Source organism: Callithrix jacchus, chromosome 13, assembly GCF_049354715.1.
Source record: "Callithrix jacchus isolate 240 chromosome 13, calJac240_pri, whole genome shotgun sequence".
NCBI classification, from domain to species: Eukaryota; Metazoa; Chordata; class Mammalia; order Primates; family Cebidae; genus Callithrix; species Callithrix jacchus.
The window spans coordinates 76,984,234-77,006,151 of NC_133514.1; the positions used below are offsets into that span (position 1 = coordinate 76,984,234).

The 21,918-nt window shown below is 34.6% G+C and overlaps 1 protein-coding gene across 18 annotated transcripts in view; it reads right to left on the reverse strand.

The window, feature by feature from the left end:
- Window positions 1–21,918, reverse strand: part of NOL4 (nucleolar protein 4) — a 380,536-nt gene that overhangs the window by 49,130 nt on the left and 309,488 nt on the right. For 2 of the 18 annotated variants that reach the window (XM_078346924.1, XM_008979670.6), the window contains one exon: window positions 5,802–6,555. The exons of the other annotated variants lie outside the window; for them this stretch is intronic. In XM_078346924.1, the coding sequence (XP_078203050.1) occupies window positions 6,502–6,555 (54 nt within the window). In that variant the 3' untranslated portion in view covers window positions 5,802–6,501. Of the gene's footprint in view, window positions 1–5,801; window positions 6,556–21,918 lie in introns of those variants that run through there. 18 annotated transcript variants of the gene reach the window in all.

The following is a 21,918-nucleotide window of genomic DNA, read 5'->3' on the forward strand; positions in this document are numbered from 1 at the left end:
AATGATGGTGTTGTTCACTATTGGGCCAACTGGTGAGCAATGAGTATATTTTCCAAATTTTTGTTCCTTCATTATTAAAACTCATTTTGGAAGGTTTGGTGGTGTTTGCCTGGTGTTCTGAGCCACTACTACTAATTTTTCCCAAATTTTCTAGCAAAAGTATACACACCTCTTGGAATACATTCCATGTTGTCAAATCTATTAGGTGTTCTGTCAGTTAATATTTCCCTGTACACCTGTCTCCTGAAGACTTCTTATTCCAATCTGGAAAGACTGTTCTCCAAGCCTGCCACAAAGCATCGTTCCTTAACCCCTTTTCCTTCTGTCTTTTTCTTCTCCTATCTAATTTGGCTGACTAGGAATTTTATTGCAAATTTTGCAGGCTTTGCGCCCATAATATTTAGTGTTTGGGGCAGTTTTTGCTGGCTGACATCCTTTGGCTTTCTGATTCTTTATGTGCGTGCCTTCCCCCTACCACCCACCCTCTGGAGTGTTTAAGATTTTGCCTTTATTTCATGTGTTCCAGAACTTTCATGATAATATGACTACCATGGTCTTTTTTTTTTTTTTTTTTTGCACTTACTATCTTGGTAATTTTATGTGCTCTTTCAGTCTGGTAATACACATGCTTCATTTCAGAGAAATGTTCTCTCTCTGTCTCTCTCTCTGTCTGTCTTTGTGTTTGGGTAATTTCCTTCCCTCTGCTTTTTCTCTTCCTCTAGCTCTCATTAGCTAGATGTTCACCCTCCTAAATTGACCCTCTACAATATCTTGTCTACCTTTCTACTTTCTATTTTTTTTTAGAAAAAAACTCTGAATGATATAACAAATGATCTTCCACTTATTTAAAAAATTGTATCATATACAACATATATTTTTAATTCCCAAAGAGTTCTTTTTTTGTTAATTTTTTTTTCATACATTTGTTATTTACTTCAAGGGTGAAATACAAGTTTGCTTTATCTTTCTGAGGATATAAATTATGTTTTGCTTTAAAATTTCCTTCTATACTATGCCTTGCTTCTGATATTTGAGTGCCAGGACTATAATCTCCCCCTTCCAGCTTCTTTGTTTTGAGAGGAACAAGTCTCGCCTTCTGAATGGAGGACATAATCAGACTGTCTCCATACTTGAGGCTAATAACTGAAAAAAGGCCTGCAGCAGAGATGTATAGCTTTCAGTTTGAATAATTGAATTTCTTCGGCCCATTTTTAGCATATTTTCCTGCTATTCCTGTTTCTGATATCCTGAGTTTAGAACTTTTTGCCTCTATTTCACTGCAGAATGAACTCTCCATTCCCTACTTGGTTAGGAAAAGAATATCTCCTGGCAATACCGAATTGGGTATGGGACCTGGGTCTAATAACTTGTTAGATACACTTTAGTCAATTCTCCTATTTTCATATGTGTATAAATCTATTTTCTATAATGTGTGGTGCCTTCAGTTCTTAGACTTTCCGAGTAGCTTCTTATTGGTGCCACCCTATAGTCAGTCAGGGGGCAGATTTTCATTTTTCAAAAATGAGTTGGAATAGCTCATCCTTTCTGAGTCCTTCCTCATTCTCTATCTCTTCGTAAATCTAAACATTATATATCCACTTACAGTCATTTTGGTAGCATTTTGGAAGGAAGTACAGATAAATTCAAGGATTCAATTTTCCATATCAAAAGGCATGTACATTTTAAAACTTTAATATATGTATGAAATTATAGGTAGGACAAATTTTGTAATATAATATAGAATTGGAACAGTTACATTAAGTTTTTACTTGTACCTTTAAATTTCAGCTTTGTGACATTTAAATGCTTTTAAAATGTGAGATGGTAAACTCCAACTGAAATCTTTGATAGAAAAAGATCAACTAAAATATGTAAACAGAAAGATTGCATTTTTTTCTATCATGATGGAAACATAACTCATTAAACCTTTTAATATGGGCTAAAAGTATTGAGAAATAACACATGCTAAACTTACCTCATTTTCTTTGTGATGGGACTGACTATTACAAAGGTGGGTTATTGTGATTTTCTAGAAGTAGAACAAAGCATTTGACAAAATAGAAAAGTGTGTACTGAAATACAGTACCATTAGGATGGTTCACATCTAATGGAATAACAATATCCAAACACTGATGAATGGATTAATCTAACCAGAAAAAAGGTTTTGTATGTCATGTCATAGGCCTAAGCCCTAACCCCTTTGTTACTCAATATTTAAATTAATGAGACAGATAATATATCTGTAGAGTACTGAACAATTGTGTGTTACGAAGAAACAGCGATATGAAGCGGGAAAGGAAAGACTAAACAACATGTAAAGTTAATGGAAAGAGAATTTGAACAATTTCATTACAGGCTGATATTTCCCAAGATAAATTTAATAGGCCTAAAATATAGCCTAACACTTAAGTATAGAAGTTTATCTATACACACAAAGTGAGTAATAAATAGCCTAACTTTAGTATCCTTAAAAAATAGAGATATAATGAAATAAAATATTTATTTAAATAATTATTGAACACATATAATGAGCAAGACACTGTAGTTTTTGAAGAATAATAGAGAAAAAATTCCTGCTTCCCTTGAGCTTTCATGTTAGCAGGAAAAACAGACAACACCTTTGCAATTAATTATAATTGATTTTAGTCTAACAAGAGTTATGATTGCATACGTCTAATGCATAGATGAATTAGGCAAAACAAATATAATGTCATCTTAGGTCACATCAATAAAAGTATATCACACCTAGTAGAAGAGAGTAATATTAATTGAACATTTTCTCTATGTCAGAAACTATGCTGATGGTCAGATTATCTGAATCCACACAACATCCCTATCAATATTAAACTCTTATTTCATAGATTGATAAACAAAGGAACAAAAGACTGCTGAGTGGCTTATCCTGGGTCACACAGCTATATGCATAGAAACTGAAATCTAAACCTGTGAATTTGCACTCCAGAGTTTGAAGACTTCACTACTCTGCCATACTGAGCAAGCCAAAGGCTTCTTGGGTGCCATACTGTGTGTGAGACACATAATGAACTAAACCAGTGTATGTGAAACAACCAGGTTCCTGGAAGATCACAAAACTTAATAATGTGAATAAATGAATCAGCATTACCCTTTGAGGTTTTTAACTAGCAAAGAGAAGACAAATGGGTAATGGTCATTCATTTATTCTACATATATTTATGTAATCCCACTGTGTGCTTGGTAACATCCCAGTGTAGAGAATAAACATAACACAAAATGTCTTTTCTCAGAGGTTTGTCTTCTAGTGCAGAAGTAAATGTTTATTTACAAAGAAAATATTTAAAATGTGCATTTTATAGAACAGTAAATAGCACCAAAAAGAAATGAAAAGCATGAAAGAAGGATATAAAATTTCGGGGAGAAGGATTTGGCATTTTAAACGGGGTGGCCAGGAAAGACCACACTGAAAAGGTGGTTTTTGAGTAAAGAAGGAAGTGAAGGAGCAAGCCACTTGAATGCTGGGGCAGGGATAGCATTCTCAGTGGAAGGAACAAGTGCAAAGGCTCTGAGACAGGATCAGAGCCACTGTGTCAAACACTGCAAGGATGTCTGTGTGGTGGGAGATTATAGGACACGAAGCCAGTCTAAGTGCAGTCTTTTAGAGCCTACTAAAGATTTTGAAGTTTTCTCTGAATAGGATTGAAAGCCACTGGAAGGTTTCAATCAAATAGTGACATAAACTGACATGTTTTAACAAGATCATTCTGGCTGCATATAAAGAACAGACTAAATGAGGGATAAGAGGAAGAGGAGGATGGCTAGGAAGTCATGTAATAATTCAGATGAGCCATGATAATAGCTTGGAAAAGGACAAGGGGTGGGAGTAGCACAGACAGATTGAATTCTGAACATATTTTGTGGTAGTGTCAAAGGATTGATACGTGAAATGAAGGGGGAGTTGATGATAACCCCAAGGATTCTAGCCAGGCCACCTGTAAGAATGAAGGACATTAACTGGGCTGGGTTTGATGTTGTGGTCTGTTTTGTACATATTATGTTCACTCTGTTTAACATGCATCCAAGAGCACATGCTGAGAAAGTGGTTGGATATGTGGATCTGGAATTCAGGGAGAAGTCCTGGCTGGGCATATCAATTTGTGAGTCATCACATTACACATGGTATTGAAAGTGGTGAGACTACAGGAGAAAAGAGAAAAGGTCTAAAGATTGGAGCACTCTAAATTTTAGAATTAGAGGTCAAGGAGAAATCAGCATAGGCAAGTAAGATGGAGCTGCAAGGAAGTAGGAAGATATGTTGTTTTAAAAGTGAATTGCAGCATAAATTCTCAAGGAGGACAAAGTAATCAACTGTGGCAAATTCCCCTGATAGTGCAAGTAAGACAAGAACTAAAAAACAGACTATTGGATATAGAAAAGTGGAAGTCATCACTGGATTTTTAAGGAAATAACTTCGGTGATGGGTGATAGCAAAACCTGACTAGGTCCAGGACAAAATCAAAGGAGAGAATTAGGGAACAGTCACCTAAGACAACATTTTTAAGGACTATAGTTGTAAAGGGAAAGAGAAGTGTGGAAACTAAGGGAAGGTGGAAATATATATTTTTTTAATTTTTGCTTTTTGGTTTGTTTGCTTTCCTTTGGTTGTGGTAGGAGAATAGTATGTAAGCATGCTGATGGGAAGAATCCAGTGTAAAGAGGAAAAATGGTCCTAGACGAGAGAGAGCAGGGAGAATTGCTGGAAGAGGTGAGAGGTGACAGGATGTAGTATATAAGGAGAGGGACTGCTCTGCTAGAGGCATGAACTGCTCATCCTTTATAAGAGTGGAGAAGGAGACATATATGGCTTCTAATAACGTATTTAAATATACGAAGAACTGTCTTATGAAAGAGGAGATAGACTTATTTTGTGTCATAAAACAGCGTAGAATATAGCAAAAGGGTGGATATTACAGGACAACAGAAATAAAGAAATTTCAATAAAGGATGTTTGGAATTAGCAGAGTGCTCCTTGAAGTTCTCTCTCCTGAGAACCAGCTAACAAAGTCAATTTCTCCTTGGTGCTTTCTCTGAGTCGTGCAATGGGTTATATGTGATGTATACATGATTTCATTTAGTTTTCACAATTCTATGACATAAAAATGATTCCCAAATTGCAAAGGAGGAATCAGAGTCACATGGATTGAGTTCCAGCGTTATCCAGTACAGACAGAGTGCACAGCAGTGGGGGAGGTGGCTAAGTGACTCCTAAAGCTATGGTTTTTCTAACAACACTAAGTGACTGCACTTTGAAGGTTAAAGATGCAGTAGAGTAAGATTAGCCATTTTTAAAGACAGTGAAAGAGTGATAGAGTAAACATTTTTCAATTTTTTTGTATGCTTCTATTTTCTGATTGGGGAAAGTTAGTGTCAGTTTCCTGCCCTATTCCAAGTTCTAGAATGACTCCCTATGTTTTATGAGTTCTAAATAAACAATTAAATTCATCTTTCATGTTCCACATAATGGCTTGATATAGGAAGCACTTAATATTTGTGCACTCCTATTTGACTTGAAGATAACAAGCAGGTAACTCTAGCCTCCAGGGTTGCAATTCCAGCCTTTCACCATCAGGGAATAATCTTTATCAGGCTTACTCTGTCATAGTCAGCTGGGAACTCTTTTATAGGTGGCTAAGATAGGTTGAAGGAAAATGGTATCCAAAGCAACTCTTACTCAGTGTACCACAAGTATAAATTAATGCTGTTAGGCAATTAAGAAACTAAATGGCAAAAATGAAAAAAAAAGTCTGATTATACAGTTTTAATTATTCAATACTTTTTTATTTTAATGTAAAATTTGTGCCAATATTCAAATTAAACATGTACAATTTTCATATGTTTTCCCAGTAAACAAAACTTCATATAATAATTGCTAAATATAAAGATTCTTTAGACATGCCTAGTACTAAATGTATCTATTTTTAGGTATAACTTCAGATGTTCATATGCAAACATTCAAACTTGCTTTTTAATCTTCTAAAATTTACTGTTTGTCCTAAAGTGTAGTTTAATGTACAAACATTCAATTAGAGAGGATAGGGTATTTTTATTCTAAAATAGCCATTAAAATAAAATAAAATCAATCAAAGTGAAAAACAATGGAACTACATAGACTATTTCTCCATGAATTCAGCATTATCTTTACTTGAAAACTTCTCTTTGACGGGATTTGTTCTGTTTTAACCCAGGCACTATGCAGAAGGCTGGATTTACTGATAAGCTTTTTTTTAATTTTAGTACAACTATCAGAAAGGTGATTAACAATTTTTAATTACTAGGAGCCCAGATTATGCAAATGAAGTATAACTTTCTTTCCTCCTCCTTTGCCTTTTGTGAACTCTTGCAAAAGAAATGATGGGGCACAGGCCTATGTGTAGATCTGTGAACTGTGGGCAAGTACGCTGTAATACTGGTCAGCAGCTTGTGCAGAGTTGCAGTAAAATTTGGGCCCAGCACTACCCACTCCTTTTATCCTGGTGTGTTTGGGTGGATGAAAGGGTCCAGATCTTCCCTGAAGAATACCTATAAATGGAATAATATTAATTTCTATAAAGCTTTTCGAGTAGTGTAGAGTAAAACGCTATATAGGTAGTGTATATAAAACAAAATCCAACATGATCCTCTTAAACTCTTTCTATAGAAGGCTAATTTTAATTAATTAGTTTATTCATTATTATGTTGAGACAGAGTCTTGCTCTGTCACCAGGCTGGAGTGCAGTGGGGTGATCTTGGCTCACTGCAACCTCTGCCTCCCAGGTTGAAATGATTCTCCTGCCTCAGCCTCTGGAGTAGCTGAGACTACAGGGGCATGCCACCATGCCCAGCTAATTATTGTATTTGTAGTAGAGACACCATGTTGGCCAGGATGGTCTTGATCTCTTGACCTCACGGTCCTCCTGCCTTGACCTCCCAAAGTGCTGGGATTACAGACAGGAGCCACTGCGCTTGGCCAATTAATTAATTTTTTAAGACAGGGTGTTAAAAAATTAAGACCCTGTTTTAAGACAGGGTCTCACTGTTGCCCTTGTTGGAGTGCAGTGGTGCCATCCTAGCTCACTGCAAGCTTGAATTCCTGGGCTCAACAATCCTCACTCCTCAGTCTTTCCAGTAGCTTGGACTACAGTTGCATGCCATTATGTCTAGCTTTTTAAAATTATTTTAATGTTTAGTAGAGATGAGGTCTTGCTATTTTGCCCAGTCTTGTCTCAAACTCCTGGTTCAAGCAATCCTTCCACCTTAGCCTCCCAAGGTGATGGGATTACAAGTGTGAGGCACTGCACCCAGCCAGAAGGCTAATTTTTAAATAAGAACCTTGTTCTAAAATACACACCTTTTTGGGATTGCTTACTGAAGCTGTTTTTTCCTTACTGGGTTTTCTCACTCCTGCTTCACCTGCTTTATGGGCTGTGGGTTTTTAGAACACTTAATCCCAGGCATTCTTCATTTTAAATGGTTTTATTTTATTGTTGTTGTTGTCCAAATATCTTATTCTTTTATTTATTTTTATGTATTTTATTTTTGCACAATACTGAAGCAGTGCTTTTTAGGACTTGTTGAAGGAGGTTTAGGGACTCTGGCCCCATTTTCAAATTAAACATATCTTTGCTATGGCAAAACATGAATACTGTGTTTACCTATTAATATTTTGGACCCAAAGGCTTATCTTCCCTTGGGACTTGTCCAGAATGACAGACAGCTCAGTTCAAAATGAATACTGATAGACTCATGCAAAGAGGAAGATAAATCTGCTCAATTGTTCATCTTTCATGTTCTACACAGAGCAAGGCTGCTGTTTTCAAAGCAGCTCATAGGAATCACACAAAATACTGAAATTTTAAAAAGGAAGTAAACCTTCATTCTGTGGTTGGTTAAAGACGAGGTTCATCATTCAGCATGAGTTGGACTTATATTCATATACTCTTACTTATGTATATTCATATATTATTAATATATTCTTACTGATATATATGTTATTTATAATATAGCAAGTATCCTCTCAAGGGCAAAACCACACATTCACCCATGCTAAGATATAGAAAAGGTAAGTATCAAATTTAAATAGAATTCTTATTCCTATTTTATCATAATTTTCTATTCTACTAAATAAATGTGTAAAGGAAGCAGTATCTGTGCATTTGTGCCATTAGAAGAAGTAAACCATCTATAGACTAACTTATTTTTCATCCAAATACTTTTCTGAAGAATTAGAAAATCTTTTAATTTTTAATGCAAAAATTTTGGCACGTATGTTTGGGTGATAAAAAATACTTGCCTAAAACTAGGTGAATCGAAATTCCTGTCAAACTCAACTCCCCATAGGGACCAAGCAAAAGTAAAGAGCTCTAACTATTGAACAATAGGAAGTTATGAAGACAGTGCTAAATTCAAGAGCATGTGCCTATATGAAGTCATTCAAATGTAACATTTTGCAACAATGTTCAGGCCAAATAAAACACTTTTGCCATCTACTACCCTATAAATAGACAGATTAGTTATATATATATATATTATATATGTGTATATATAATATATATATGTGTATATATAATATATATAGAGAGAGATTAGTGTCTATATATTGGTAATCTATATATAAATTACTAATAAATAAATGATTAAATATATATTTATTTTTTTGTATTTTATTTTTGCAAAATACTGGAGCAGTGTTTTTTAGGACTTATTGAAGTAAGTCATTTGTCTCAAATCAGGGGTACATGATTACTGGAAATATTTGTAAGCCCTAATGAGCATGCCATCTTTGGATTGGACCCTGTTGCCATTGCTATAGCACAGCCCCAGGCACTCTTGAGTTTCTTGATATAATAGCATCCACAGCATTTTTTACACATCTGAGCTTCAAAAAACAAGGAACCTTGATGTGTCACAAAGACAAAGATGCATGCCCTTTCCTCCTCATGAGTGGAGAGCTCAGGTAAAGACAGGGAAGGAATTTGAACCCAGGCAGCCCTGGTGTTTATCCCCTGCACCTTGTACAGGGCTAGAGCTCAGTTGCTGCTGGGCTTGCATTGATGCTAACATGCTTATAACTTTTCAGAAACCCTGCCTTGAGTGGTTGCTTCCATAACGCGTAAGTCACTGCTGAATATTTGAAGTGCTTTCATATTTCGATGAAAGCAATAGGCTAAATAAACAAAAGACATGTATAGATTACTTTTAGTTTGACTTTAGAACAGAAGATATAATTTAAGGCTTGTTTAGTACTTTACAGCTATGAATGACAGTACTTTTCAAGAAGCAGCTCCTCAGTAACTGGTTTCATCATCATCATTAAGAAGTGCCTATTTACAGTGTAACTTCAGGAGGCTCCAATTAGAGGATATATATGTACAGGGTATGTATGTGTGAATCACTGGGTAACAGCTTTGCCTCTAATGTAGACAAAGCACTTTTAAATCTATTGCATTCACATCTTAAACTGAATAATTACTATGATTACAACTAAGCAAAATATTTAAGAAAAATTATTAAAAGCATTTTAAAATGGGGTTTGTGTGTGTGTGTGTGTGTGTGTGTGTGTGTGTGTGTGAGAGAGAGAGAGACAGAGAGAGAGAGAGAGAGAGAAAAACTTTTTACCTTTGAAACAATAATGACATGATGGACTGCATGTATTTTCCACATTCATGAAAGAGCAGTCATGTACCCATTGGTTCATGTTTCACCTTATTCTTTTTAAATGACAACTCCAATACTTATGCTCTGCACATCTATCATTGATTTTAGATGACTGAAATTTCTTCATATTTTGATATAAAATTTTATAAGAGCTTTTCTATATTGTGTGTAAGAGTTTTTCTATACTATGTGTGAGGGACACAGACAGAGGGAAGGAGAGAGGGAAGATGAGAAAGAGACAGAGACAGAAGGAGAGATCAATCTATTCCAGTCTCCTGATAATAAAATTCATGCAACTTAAAATTTTAAAAATGAATGTAATGGCTGTACTTCAAATATTCAAATAAATAAAACTCTAAAATAAATTATAAGTAGTTTTCCCTTAAAGATAGTTGGTGGTAGTTACATACTTTGCATCTGTAAATACTGTGCTGCCAATACTTCTGCTGCCTTCAATACTTCTGCTGGTAAATTCTGTGTCTTCAATACTTCTGCTGGTAAATTCTTATTAAGTGTAGCTAATGAGCATAAAGCCACACATGCATTCTTCAAAAAGTGCAGTGTAAAAGCTGGAGTTAGCCCATGTTATGGATTCAATTTACTTACACCAAGGAACCAGCACCTGATGATTTGGAAAATTTTTCAGATGGTATGCTCTGAAAACAGGTGTTTTTCAGATTAGGTATGTGATTTATGGGTCCAATCAACCATTTCAGCAGATTCTAGGAAGACAGATGAGATTATCCAGGAAGAATGTGTGAAGAATCCCCATGTCTAATAGTGTGGCTACCTTGACATGCACAGGAGACTGACAAAGTTTTTGAAAATTGTATACCAGCAGAAAAACTGTCAGCCCGGACTGAAAAGGGACAGAGTTGGAATTGAATGAAACAAGAATGATTTCAAGGGCAAAGCAATGAGCCCAGAGGTTGAGGCCAGCAGCCAGCTGGACATCATTGGCCAAGAGGTCATGGCCACTACCCATGCTGGCCAAGAGGATGGGGCCACTGGCCAGATGGGACAGGAAGACAGAGCATGGAGCCACAAATAATTATTCTCAGTCTTAGAAAACTAATGGAATTTACCCAACTGAGTTTTAAACTTGCTTGGGAACTTTGATCCATTTTCTCCCTTTCCTTTCTAACTCTTAGGATGGAAATATCCATTCTATACCTGTCCCATCACTATCTTTTAGAAGCAGATAACTTGTTTTCCAGGTTTCACAGGTGTACAGATGGAGCGAAAATTTGCCCTAGGATGGACCATATCCAGAGTCTTACCCACACTAGAGTTAGATGATTTAAAGATAATATTTGGGACTTTTTGAGTTGAATATATTTAGAGGAGATTGGACTTAGAGTTAATGCTGGATGAATTAAGACCTCTGGGGATATTGGAATAGGTGAATATATTTTTGAAGTTAGAAGGACATGAATTGTGGAAGGTGCAAACAGTATACTCTTATGGGTTGAATTGTGCCCCCACAAAAGTATGTGGAAGTCCTATTCTCTCATACCAATCAATGTGATCTTAATTGAAAACAGGGTCATTGCAGTTGTAATCTAGTTAAGATGAGACAATACTGGATTAGGGTGAGCCCGAATTCAAACTAACTGATAATATTTTAGGAAGAGGAGAAGAGACACAGATGGAAACAGAGATTGGAATTTTGCTGCCAGAAACCAAGGAATGCCTGGGCTACCAGAAGCAGCAAACAAGTATCCTCCTCTAGGGGTTTTGAGGGAGCATGGCTTCCCTCACTTTGATTTTGGACTTCTAACCTCCAGAATTGTAAAAGAATACATTTCTGTTATTTTAAATCACTGAGTTTGTGGTACTTTATGATGGCAGGCCTAGAAAGCCAGTACAGTCCTCTGTAGTGAACACTTTTTCATTGGCCTTCCAGCATTCATCCCTCTTCACGTTCTCATAACTGCATCTGATCCTCCTACCCTACTCTCATTCCGTGTGTTTTATAGCATTTACTCTACCAATGGCTCCCAAACTATGTGACCTATACATTTTCCATATCTCTGGCCTCAGCAATTGCTTCAGGGATTAATATGTAACCCAATCATATGGGGAGGATGGAAGGCTGGAGCTGCTGCACCTTTGCTGCTACCAGGAGAGAATAATCTGCCTGAGAATAGAAATAACAAAAATGGAGCAGAACCAAGGGATCTCTGAGAGAAGACTCATAATCTATAAGACAGTCAATCATATGTAAATCTGGCCCTACTGTTAGAATTTTTAGTCACCCAGGATAATAAATTCCCTTTTGCTTATACCATTTTTGACTACATTGTGTAATGTTTTCAAGAGATTTATATATGTCACATCTGCCGATTATATTCTTGCATCAAAATTGTGCTTCCAAATCTTTTAGAAAATTTTCCTAATTTCTGATTTGATTCATAACATAAAAAATGCACTTTTGATTCTAAATATCAAATTTAATTTATTATGTATCCAGTGCAATTTATCATATATGCATTCTTTTGTAATTATTGAAATTGTTTTAAAACTGTAGAGTCAACATAGTCATTTTCCACAAGCTTTAAGCATAAAAGCCATATTATTCACATTCTATATGTATTTTACCTGTCAGCAGCACAACTTTCATACATTCAAACTATTAGATTTTTTACAATTTTTTAGTGACCTAAACTTAGGTTACTAAAATACAATTTTAAAATTTCTCCTATAAGTGGAAGTATATATTGATTGAGAAAGAAAAAACAAAACAAAGAATCCCCTCATGGATTTGGATATAGCAATATTTTGTCTTTCTTTCCTGATGTCTAGTTCATAATTTCACAAGGCATGATCTAGAAACTGAGTTAGAAATTCTATAAGGTCATTATTTTGAATATACAGATTATCTGTTGATCATACATATTATTAAAATTTTTTATCCTTTTTTTGGTTTTAGGCAGAATTACCCTAGATTATCATAATTTTTACTATTTTATACATATCAACAGTTTATCTGAGTATTTAGATATTATGCATTATTAATCATTGTAACTCATTATAAAATATTTTTTCATAATGATACATATCTTAGTGTTGTCATTAAAACTTCAGTTTTGACTAGGCATTTCTACATTTATGCTAAGTTTAGGTTACTAAAATAGAGGTAATATTTAAAAACATCAAATAATTACCTCAACAATATACCCAAAGTCTTCTTTACTGTATTGACAAATACCCTTTTCTTTATGTGTATATAATGTATTGTATATGTTTACATCTTTTTACACATCACTTTAAATAGTTTTCTTCTGTGTATAGGACATATAGAGGTATATGTATATATTTACAAGCAAAAAGTAAATAAGAACAAAAATTATTTACTTAGTGTGGACACAGTATATGTAGCTTTTTAAAAAGCTACAGCCAGTTAACAGTACCTAAACCTTTCTTTTGTTAGTAATACTATGTGACAAAAGTATCTTCTCCCTATGGAACAGTACCCTAGATACACGGTATCTACTTCTGGTGGATGGTGCAGCTAGTCTTTCAGGGGCACGCAATTATTGTTATCTTTAAGCAGAGATTTCCTAAGAAATGAGTACTTAAAAATTAGATCAGAAACCAATAAAGGAGAAAGATGGCCACCACTACTAAGAAATCATATACACACTTGTATATTAATGTTTAAATGTGTTGCATTTAGGGCAGAACTTCCTCCAGTGCCTGAATAGCCGCTCTATTCAGCCTGCTCCTATGACAACTATCCAGGGGCAAGTGTCAGGTCAGCTCTCTGCATCTGTGTCTTGGTATAATTGCTTTGTCAAAACTAATAGCTGCCTTCTTTTTCTCAGAACAGTGAAAGGCAACAGTAGCCAAAGAACTAAGTGCTGAGACATTCTTTATCTACTCCACTGCCTACACCCTTGGTTCTAACCATATTGTACTTGTGATTTTCCGTTTGGTGCTAAAACTGTGTTTACTATGCTGTTGGACAATATTTTAAATCACAGCATTAATCCTAGTGAGTACCTTTCTATGGGGCCACCACTCTCAGGCACCAGCATTCCTATTGTGTGTGGGCTTCTCACTCAAAGGCTCTTCCTCTCCCTAAAAGTAAATGTTCTGTGATGCTACAAGAGAAGTTACATATGGATATTTATTAAGTGCCTCCAGTATGTAAATATACATATTTAGGGCTCAATGTGATAAAAAGGCAATGCTGTTTTATTCCTACAGAGTGATATAAAATTGTCTATTCAAACAATTGTTGAGTGCAAAAGACATCTGGAGGCCATTACAATGTTAGTGGGGAAATATAATTAATTACTAAAATATGTAGTGCTGATAGTTGTTGCTACATAGAGAACTAAAAAAGGGACTTAGTTTTGGGGACTAATATTTGATCTAGGGAGTTCTTCTTGAAGCAGGTGCACTTTGTAGATGGGTCTACAAATAAACATAGGAGTGAAATTAGAACTGAGAAACTGCCTGAATAAAGACACTGGTGGAAAGAGCTAGGATGGCTGCTACACACTCAACAAGTCTCAATCCACCCAAGTATCATTTATACAAAAAGAAAACAGGAGAAACACGGAGGAAACACATTTCTTACTTGTGTAAATTTCAGTCATAAAAATAATAGTGATAATGTATACCTGAGATTTTGAAAAAATTAAATGAGAAACTATATGTTAATGCAAATTTAAAATATACAATAATACACAAATAATATGATTATATTGGTGTGCTCCCCATACATGTCCTGATTTATTTTACAAATATGGTAAAAATAATACTTTAATAACTGAATAGTGAAGAACTTGGAATTTAAATGTGGGTCTGATTGTTTGAAATAGTTTCAACAAATTTCATAACTAGAATATAAACTATTAAATAAATGGTAGTTCACAAAATTAATTTAATGTAAAGACCTATGGAAAGAATCTTGTATTTTAAAAAACTAGCTCAAATGTAGGTTTCTATATAAAGGCTTAAAAAAACCCATTGTTAATTGGACAGTTCCCTAGAAAGAAAATTTTCCTCACACATACAGAGACTCGAAAAATCTTGACAGATTCATTGGGCTTCTCAAATTTGCTTGATAGGCAATAATTAATGATATAAAAATGCAATTGAATTAAACTAATGCGGCTTTCTGAGTTCTGCAACCAAAGTAGTATTCAAATTCTTGCATGCTATGAATGTATGAAGACACTGCATTGAAATTTATGAAGCATTCTGATTTTCATTATTCAGAACATTACCCTGAAATCCAAAGGAAACTACATATTTTGCACTGTGTTGGTCTTTTTTCTTCTTTTAAAGGGGAAATTCTATTTCTAGTAACATATGAAAAATGCTTAGAAAAAAAGAAGGAAGGAAAAAAGAAAGGAAGGAAAATCTATGTTGAGAGAATTAACTTCTCCAGGCCTGTTTGTTTATAAAATAAATTTGTTGAAGTTAGTGGCCTGTAAAGTTCCCTGTAGCTATAACATTTTAAATGAGTCCAATATGTCCTGTGATAAATAATTTTATAATTTGAATAATTTGAAAATAAAGGCTCATCTGTTGAAAAGTTGTATATTAGCAATTCTCGAGTATAGCAACTTTGTGTACATGCCTACATATGTATTTAAGACATCTCACTACTTTCAATTCTCTACCATATTTGTTATTTAAAGGCCTAAATCAAAGGACACTATTTTCCTCTGCCTTCTTAGATTTCATCTGAAAAAAATCTCTCCCATGCTACATATGTACCAAAGATAAAGAAATAACCAACAAGAAAGACATTGGTAAAGTAAAAATCTTTAGTTTCTGGGTTTTTAGATGGAAATCATAATGCCTTTAAACACTTTTTTTTTTTTGATATAGAGTTTCACTCTGTTGCCAGGCTAGAGTTCAGTGGTATGATCTCAGCTCCCTGCAGCCTTCATCTCCAGGGTTCAAGCGATTCTTCTACCTCAACCTCCCAAGTAGCTGGGACTACAGGTGCACGCCACCACACATGGCTAATTTTTGTATTTTTAGTAGAGACAGAGTTTCATCATGTTGGCCAGGATGGTCTCAATCTCTTGACCTTGTGATTCACCCTCCTCAGCCTCCCAAAGTGCTGGGATTACAGGTGTGAACCACCACGGCTGGCCAGGATTTTCTGCCCCTAGAAACTTTTCATTCACATTGAGCTACAGCATTTCATTACTTACGTTTATAGTTACAGCTATAATCTTTTTATGTACTTTGGCACTCTGGCCTTTTTCTAGAAGTTAGAACCATGAGTTTTATTAAATGTTACTTACATTTTCATAGAGGAGTTGGAAACAGGAGGCTAACCACAAACATGATTTAAAAAAGTGATTGATCCTGCCATGTTCTGGGAGTTTCCTGAGTGCCAGAATGTACTACTCTGTTTTCTTAAGAGACAAAACCAAGAAAATCTACAATCAGAACCTGGATTCCAGCTAGAGAAGTGGTTTGATCTTACTGTAGGACTTTGAATTTAACTGTATCATCTAAAATGCTATTTTGATGGTGTATTAAAGGCAAAACCTTAAAAGAAACATAGAAATAAATGTGACTTGGGTTTTGGTCCACATTTTTCTCCTGATGAAGGTTAAGGTCAGGACTCTTAGAAAATTGCTTTGCATAAACTCCTAAAACAATGAGAGGGTGTCCTCCTTTCTCCTGATATCTCATTACATGGTGTAAATAAGAACAAGTACAGCCTGTCCTGCAGTCAACTAAGAGTCAGTGGACTGTTGACCACTCCCCAAATTTAAAAATATATTATCGGCAAATGAAAAGGACACTCATACCACAGCAAAGATTGAGTTTCTTCCTGAGGGTAAAAGTTTGAGAAATGTTTAAGAATTTATCCATTTCAGGAAAGTTGATCTTTTGTCATGAAATGAAGATACATTGATTATATTTTGGAAATATTTTAACTAAAAATACAAATTTAAAAAAGTAAAATGATTATTAATCGGGGTTAATCTCCAGCTTTTTAGAAATACCAGTGATGCAGAAACACTAATTCCCTAAAGTGCAAAGTAACTGAGGTAACAAGTGTGTGTTCCTTGAGGCCACAAGACTCACCACATGGACCACACGAGTCATGCCACACATATGACACATCACTTCCTTTAGGAAGCATAGCCTGATTTCCCAAGCTACTATACTATCTAACTCCATAATGAATTTGTGACTCTAGTTCAGTTTCTCTAATACACATATGTTGTTGTTTCACAGTAACTAATGGGTTTTCAAGTGAATAGATCAAGGAGAAAGGACAGGGCAGGGGAATGAATGAATTATAAGAAATAAATTATAAAAATGAATGCATGTGGCATAAACCAAATATGTCAAGTCTTCATTTATCTACTAAGCCTAAAATTAATTGGTTTTAAAATAACATTAACAAAGATGTCTTCATGGAGAGCCCAGTAAACCATATGTTTCCCTGTCTTTGGCACCGAAAGTGTATTAACATCTTAGGTTAAATTTCTCTGTCTTAATTCAAAACACTTACTTGTATCCTGCTGATTGTTTCCTTGAAATTAACAACATCTGAAACCAAAGATGTATCTCAAATACTTAAAAAAGCTCATTTTCCATATAAATGTGGGAGAATGCTCAGTGAAGCCAGAAAACCAAATAGTAAAGCAGAATGAGTAATGGAAAGAAAAACATCAAAAATTGCGACTCATTTCCAACTTCTTGAAGAAAACAGAGGTCACTCAGAAGACATAAAATTTCTCAGCTTCAGATTCTCCATCCATGACAGAGGAAAGCCATCTATATGTCTCACAGTACTATTGAGGGACCAATACAATGACATTTGTACTTCACTACTCAGATACATACTGATAAATCATTACATAAATATGTGCACTAAGGAACAATTTTAAACAGAAGTACTGTTATTCTTAATTTTTTAAAAAAATGCATTGGTTGATGTAAACAATGTCTGTTTACAGAGACACCATAAAAAGCAGTCTTCATGACGGGAAGAATAGAAATCTTGGTATGTACTTATATAAGCTAAGATTAAAGCCGTTCATTAAACTCGAATTCTTAATTAGCCGAGCTAATGTGGCATGGAAGAATAGACATTCCCAAATCACTCATGTTTAGCTTAGAAATACCCTTAACCATAAGATTATTCTGTAGCAGTTAATATTTATAATTGCCTTTTGGCATATGCTCACATTTAACTACCATTAAATAGAAAACCTGAAATGAGAGGTGGATTGGAAAGGGACTCTCACCTTTCCCATTGTCTCATCTACACCCCATTATCCGTTTGCTTCTGAAACTTCCCCTAAATTGGGCATAGTCTTCTCCTTTACCATTCCTCTCTAGTACGTACTTACAGTCAACATGACTTCAAAGGGCATAGCAGACCCCTGAACAATCCAGTTTAAACCTTTATGCCCAATCCTCTCTTCCTTCATTTCTTCACAAGAATCTCAAGTTTCCTCTATAGGAAACTGCTGCTTTTGATACTCAAGAGTTTCTCTCATTTGGAAACACCCCACATGTCTGGAATATCATCCTCTGGCTTTTCTGTCAATATTTTCATTTATCAAAAGGTCTGCTTTAACAGTGCCTCCTCTGGGAAGCCCTCCTGGATTCCTTAGGTAGAGTTAGAAATGCTCCTACATTGCTTTCATAGCAATCTGATTACAGACTTATAATTTCATTTACCATGCTAATTTAATTTATCTTTAATAGAATGTGAGTTGATAGAGAAAAGCCACTATGTCTTATTCATATCCAGTATACAAACACCTGCTAAGTGGTGATGTTGTCAGAAATAAGAATATAATACTGCAAAGCACTAGGTAAATACAAGTATATCTGTCGCTTAGTAAAAATTCTCAGTAAATTTTATTCTTCCTCACTTGCTTGTAGCTTCTTTACCAAGTGAAATATCTGCCATGTGATGAATGCCTTATATTTGCCAAATAAACAAACTATTTTAGGGCCAATTTAGAAGTATTTTTATCTTATTAATCTTATTCCTTGTGGATACAGATATATTAAATACTTAAGAAAATACCTAGAGCAGTTCAAAACCCATGGAAAATTGAAAAGTTTATAACTTCTGTCACTAAAAACTTATCTTTTAAGAACTCAAATGAGAATTAATTCATATTTAAAATCCAGCCACATTGGTAAGCGAATGCTGAAAGAACACAAATTAGTAAGGCAATTATTTTGCTTAGATATACCAACAGAATTCAGGTCAAATATTTTTTTCTGTAGAGCAAGTACAAAATTCCAGCAAAATTATTTTAACCATGTTTCTCAAATATAATATAATGTGCACGATGAGCTCATGTTTTTAAATTAGAATGGTAAAAGTCCATTATAGATATTTACAAGTGATATCTATCTGTAAAACATTTTAAATTAATATATATAGTTGCCTTTCCTTTATGTTTATAAAATTTCTATGTCTACAAAAATACAATGGAACATACATTATTTCCATATCTTAGTTATATAATCATTCCCAGAGTCTGCTCTGGTCTAAAGGTAAGATGGTAAGTTTTCAGTAGCAATAATTTGTGTTATCAAATTTCTCTGTTTTGATTTCCTTCCTTCCTTCCTTCCTTCCTTCCTTCCTTCCTTCCTTCCTTCCTTCCTTCCTTCTTTCTTTCTTTCTTTCTTTCTTTCTTTCTTTCTTTCTTTTTCTTTCTTTCTTTTGTTTTGAGATGTAGTCTCGCTCTGTCACCCAGGCTGGATGATCTTGGCTCACTGCAACCTCTGCTTCCTGGGTTCAAGCCATTCTGCCTCAGCCTCCCGAGTAGCTGGGACTACAGCCATGCCACCATGTCTGGCTAATTTTTTGTACTTTTAGTAGAGATGGGGTTTCACCATGTTAGCCAGGATGGTCTCGATCTGTAGACCTTGTGATCCACCACCTCGGCCTCCCAAAGTGCTGGGATTACAGGTGTGAGCCACCATGCCCAGCTGCACTGTATTGATTTTCTAATTTGTTCACCAATTTGTAATCATGAATTTATGGTCATATTTTGATATCCACTTTTGTTAGCTGTTTTCCATATAGGGAAACAGCCATGTTCTTTTGGAAGATTACACCTTACTAAGCAGTACTGGGGACTTTAGAGACCATGTGAATAGATAGGTGGCTGAGTGTCAATCCATCACTGAAACCAAAGAGCAACTAAGGACACATTCTCCAATGTTGAGTAAACAAAAAGCATATTTGTAGGTGATTAAAACTGATAAAAGCACACATTTTTTAAGACTCTCAGCCCCAATATTTTTATGCATTCTATTTTCAGCAAAATATTGGATTTTGTGGTATCCCTGTTGTGAATATGAAACAGAAATTTAATTTATGATTGCCTTTGAAATTAAAACAGATTATAAAAGTGTATCGGGAGACATGTAAAATAATTGAATGCAAAATATAAAATGGAATTATCCTTCAAGAATTAAACAGGAATTAGAAATCACATGTAACTCAGTTTTTTAGTGGTGCATGGTGATATTGCCATTGATATTTAATTGCCTTATCCTTGCTAATATTTCCCTTAAACCAAAGCACCATATTAAGCAATTTTTGTTTTATCCCACATCATTTTTTACCTCTAGGATCTGGGAAAATAAAAAAAAAGAAAGAAAGAAAGGAAAGGAAGAAAAGAAGGATGGAGGAAAAATTTATTTGACATAACGAGTGCTTTTCAAAGTCAGTGCTACTACTCTCTTGGGAACATTGGGCAACTCTATAGCAGGTGCTACTGACATTAAGTAGGGAGGGCAGGAAGGGGACAGGTTTACTAGAAGCCCTGACATGTTCTTATCAGTCTCCTATGACCAAAAATTGTATCTGTTTCCTTGGGAATTTTTTTAAAGTCCTGGCTCAGCACAGTGGTTCATGCCTGTCATTCTAGTATTTTGGGAGGCCAGAGTTGGAGAATCACTTGAGACCAGGAGTTTGAGAACAACCCGTGCAACACAGCAAGACCCTGTGTCTAATTTTATTTTTAATTGGGCAGGTACAATGATGTGTAAGTTACTTGGACATCTGATTCAGAATTGCTTGTGCCCAAGAGTATGAGGGTACAGTGAGCTATGATCATGCTATTGTACTCCAGCCTGCGTGACAGAGCAAGAATCTGTCTCTTAATAAAATAAAAAGTAAAAATAATGAAAATGAAAGTTTTGCCAGATATATTTTTAGAATTATTTGAGCCTAAAACATAACTTTAGTTTGGAATAAATACAAGTTTTTAAATACATATTTTAAAACTGCTTTTAAATATATATTGAATTATTTCAGGAATACTACTACCATACAAATCAAGAAAATATTGTTCTATGTTTTGTTTAGAACTTTACCAACAGTTTCTAACCATTTGGAAAGTTCATTTCACTAATTACTGTGAGTTGTCATCACTGATTACTGTGAGTTGTCACAACATATATATGTCAGAGGACATTTTAGCTGTTGTTGATTTGCTGTATAGGTGCAAATAGTACCTGATGATTTTATTATCTCTTTTAGTGTCATAGTATCCCCACATTTCCACATTGAAATACATATTTTATTATATATTACTTTGCTATAATGTATTATTTATAGTAATTCTAGGATATTATATATGTATACATACATATGTTTTTAAATTGCAGCCATATATAACTTGTATTAATTATAAATTGCACTGTAGATCTTAGGGTGGGGCATTTCAAGGTAATTCTTGTAAAAAATAATGCCATGATTTTTAGGATTGGGAACTACTGGTTTTGAGTCAAAGATTCCTTAAAATTAAGACATGCTTTTAATAGGCATATATATATGTCTATTTATTTATATGTCTATATAAATAATATAATATGTCTATTATATATATATGTCTATATATATAAAATAAATGAAAATCCTTCTTTTATAGAAATAAAATAGAAATTAAGAACACACTGCTTGTTTATAGAACCTTTACAAGAGAAAATAGTAATTATGAGAGAAAATAGTAATTTAGTAAATAGTCATAACATTAATTGAAATGAAAGACTACAATGTCATACTATTTTGCTTTTTACAAAATAAAGTTTTGTTTAGAAAAAATATTAGAAAGAATTGTATTATAAACTGAGGTGGTAGAATTACTGGCAACATTTCTTTTTATGTATTTCTTTATTTCCCAATTATCAAAAAAAAAGCCTACATGATTAAGAAAATTTTTTAAAGTGAAAATATTTTTATAGTATGTTTTTAAAAACATGAGGATTAGGTAA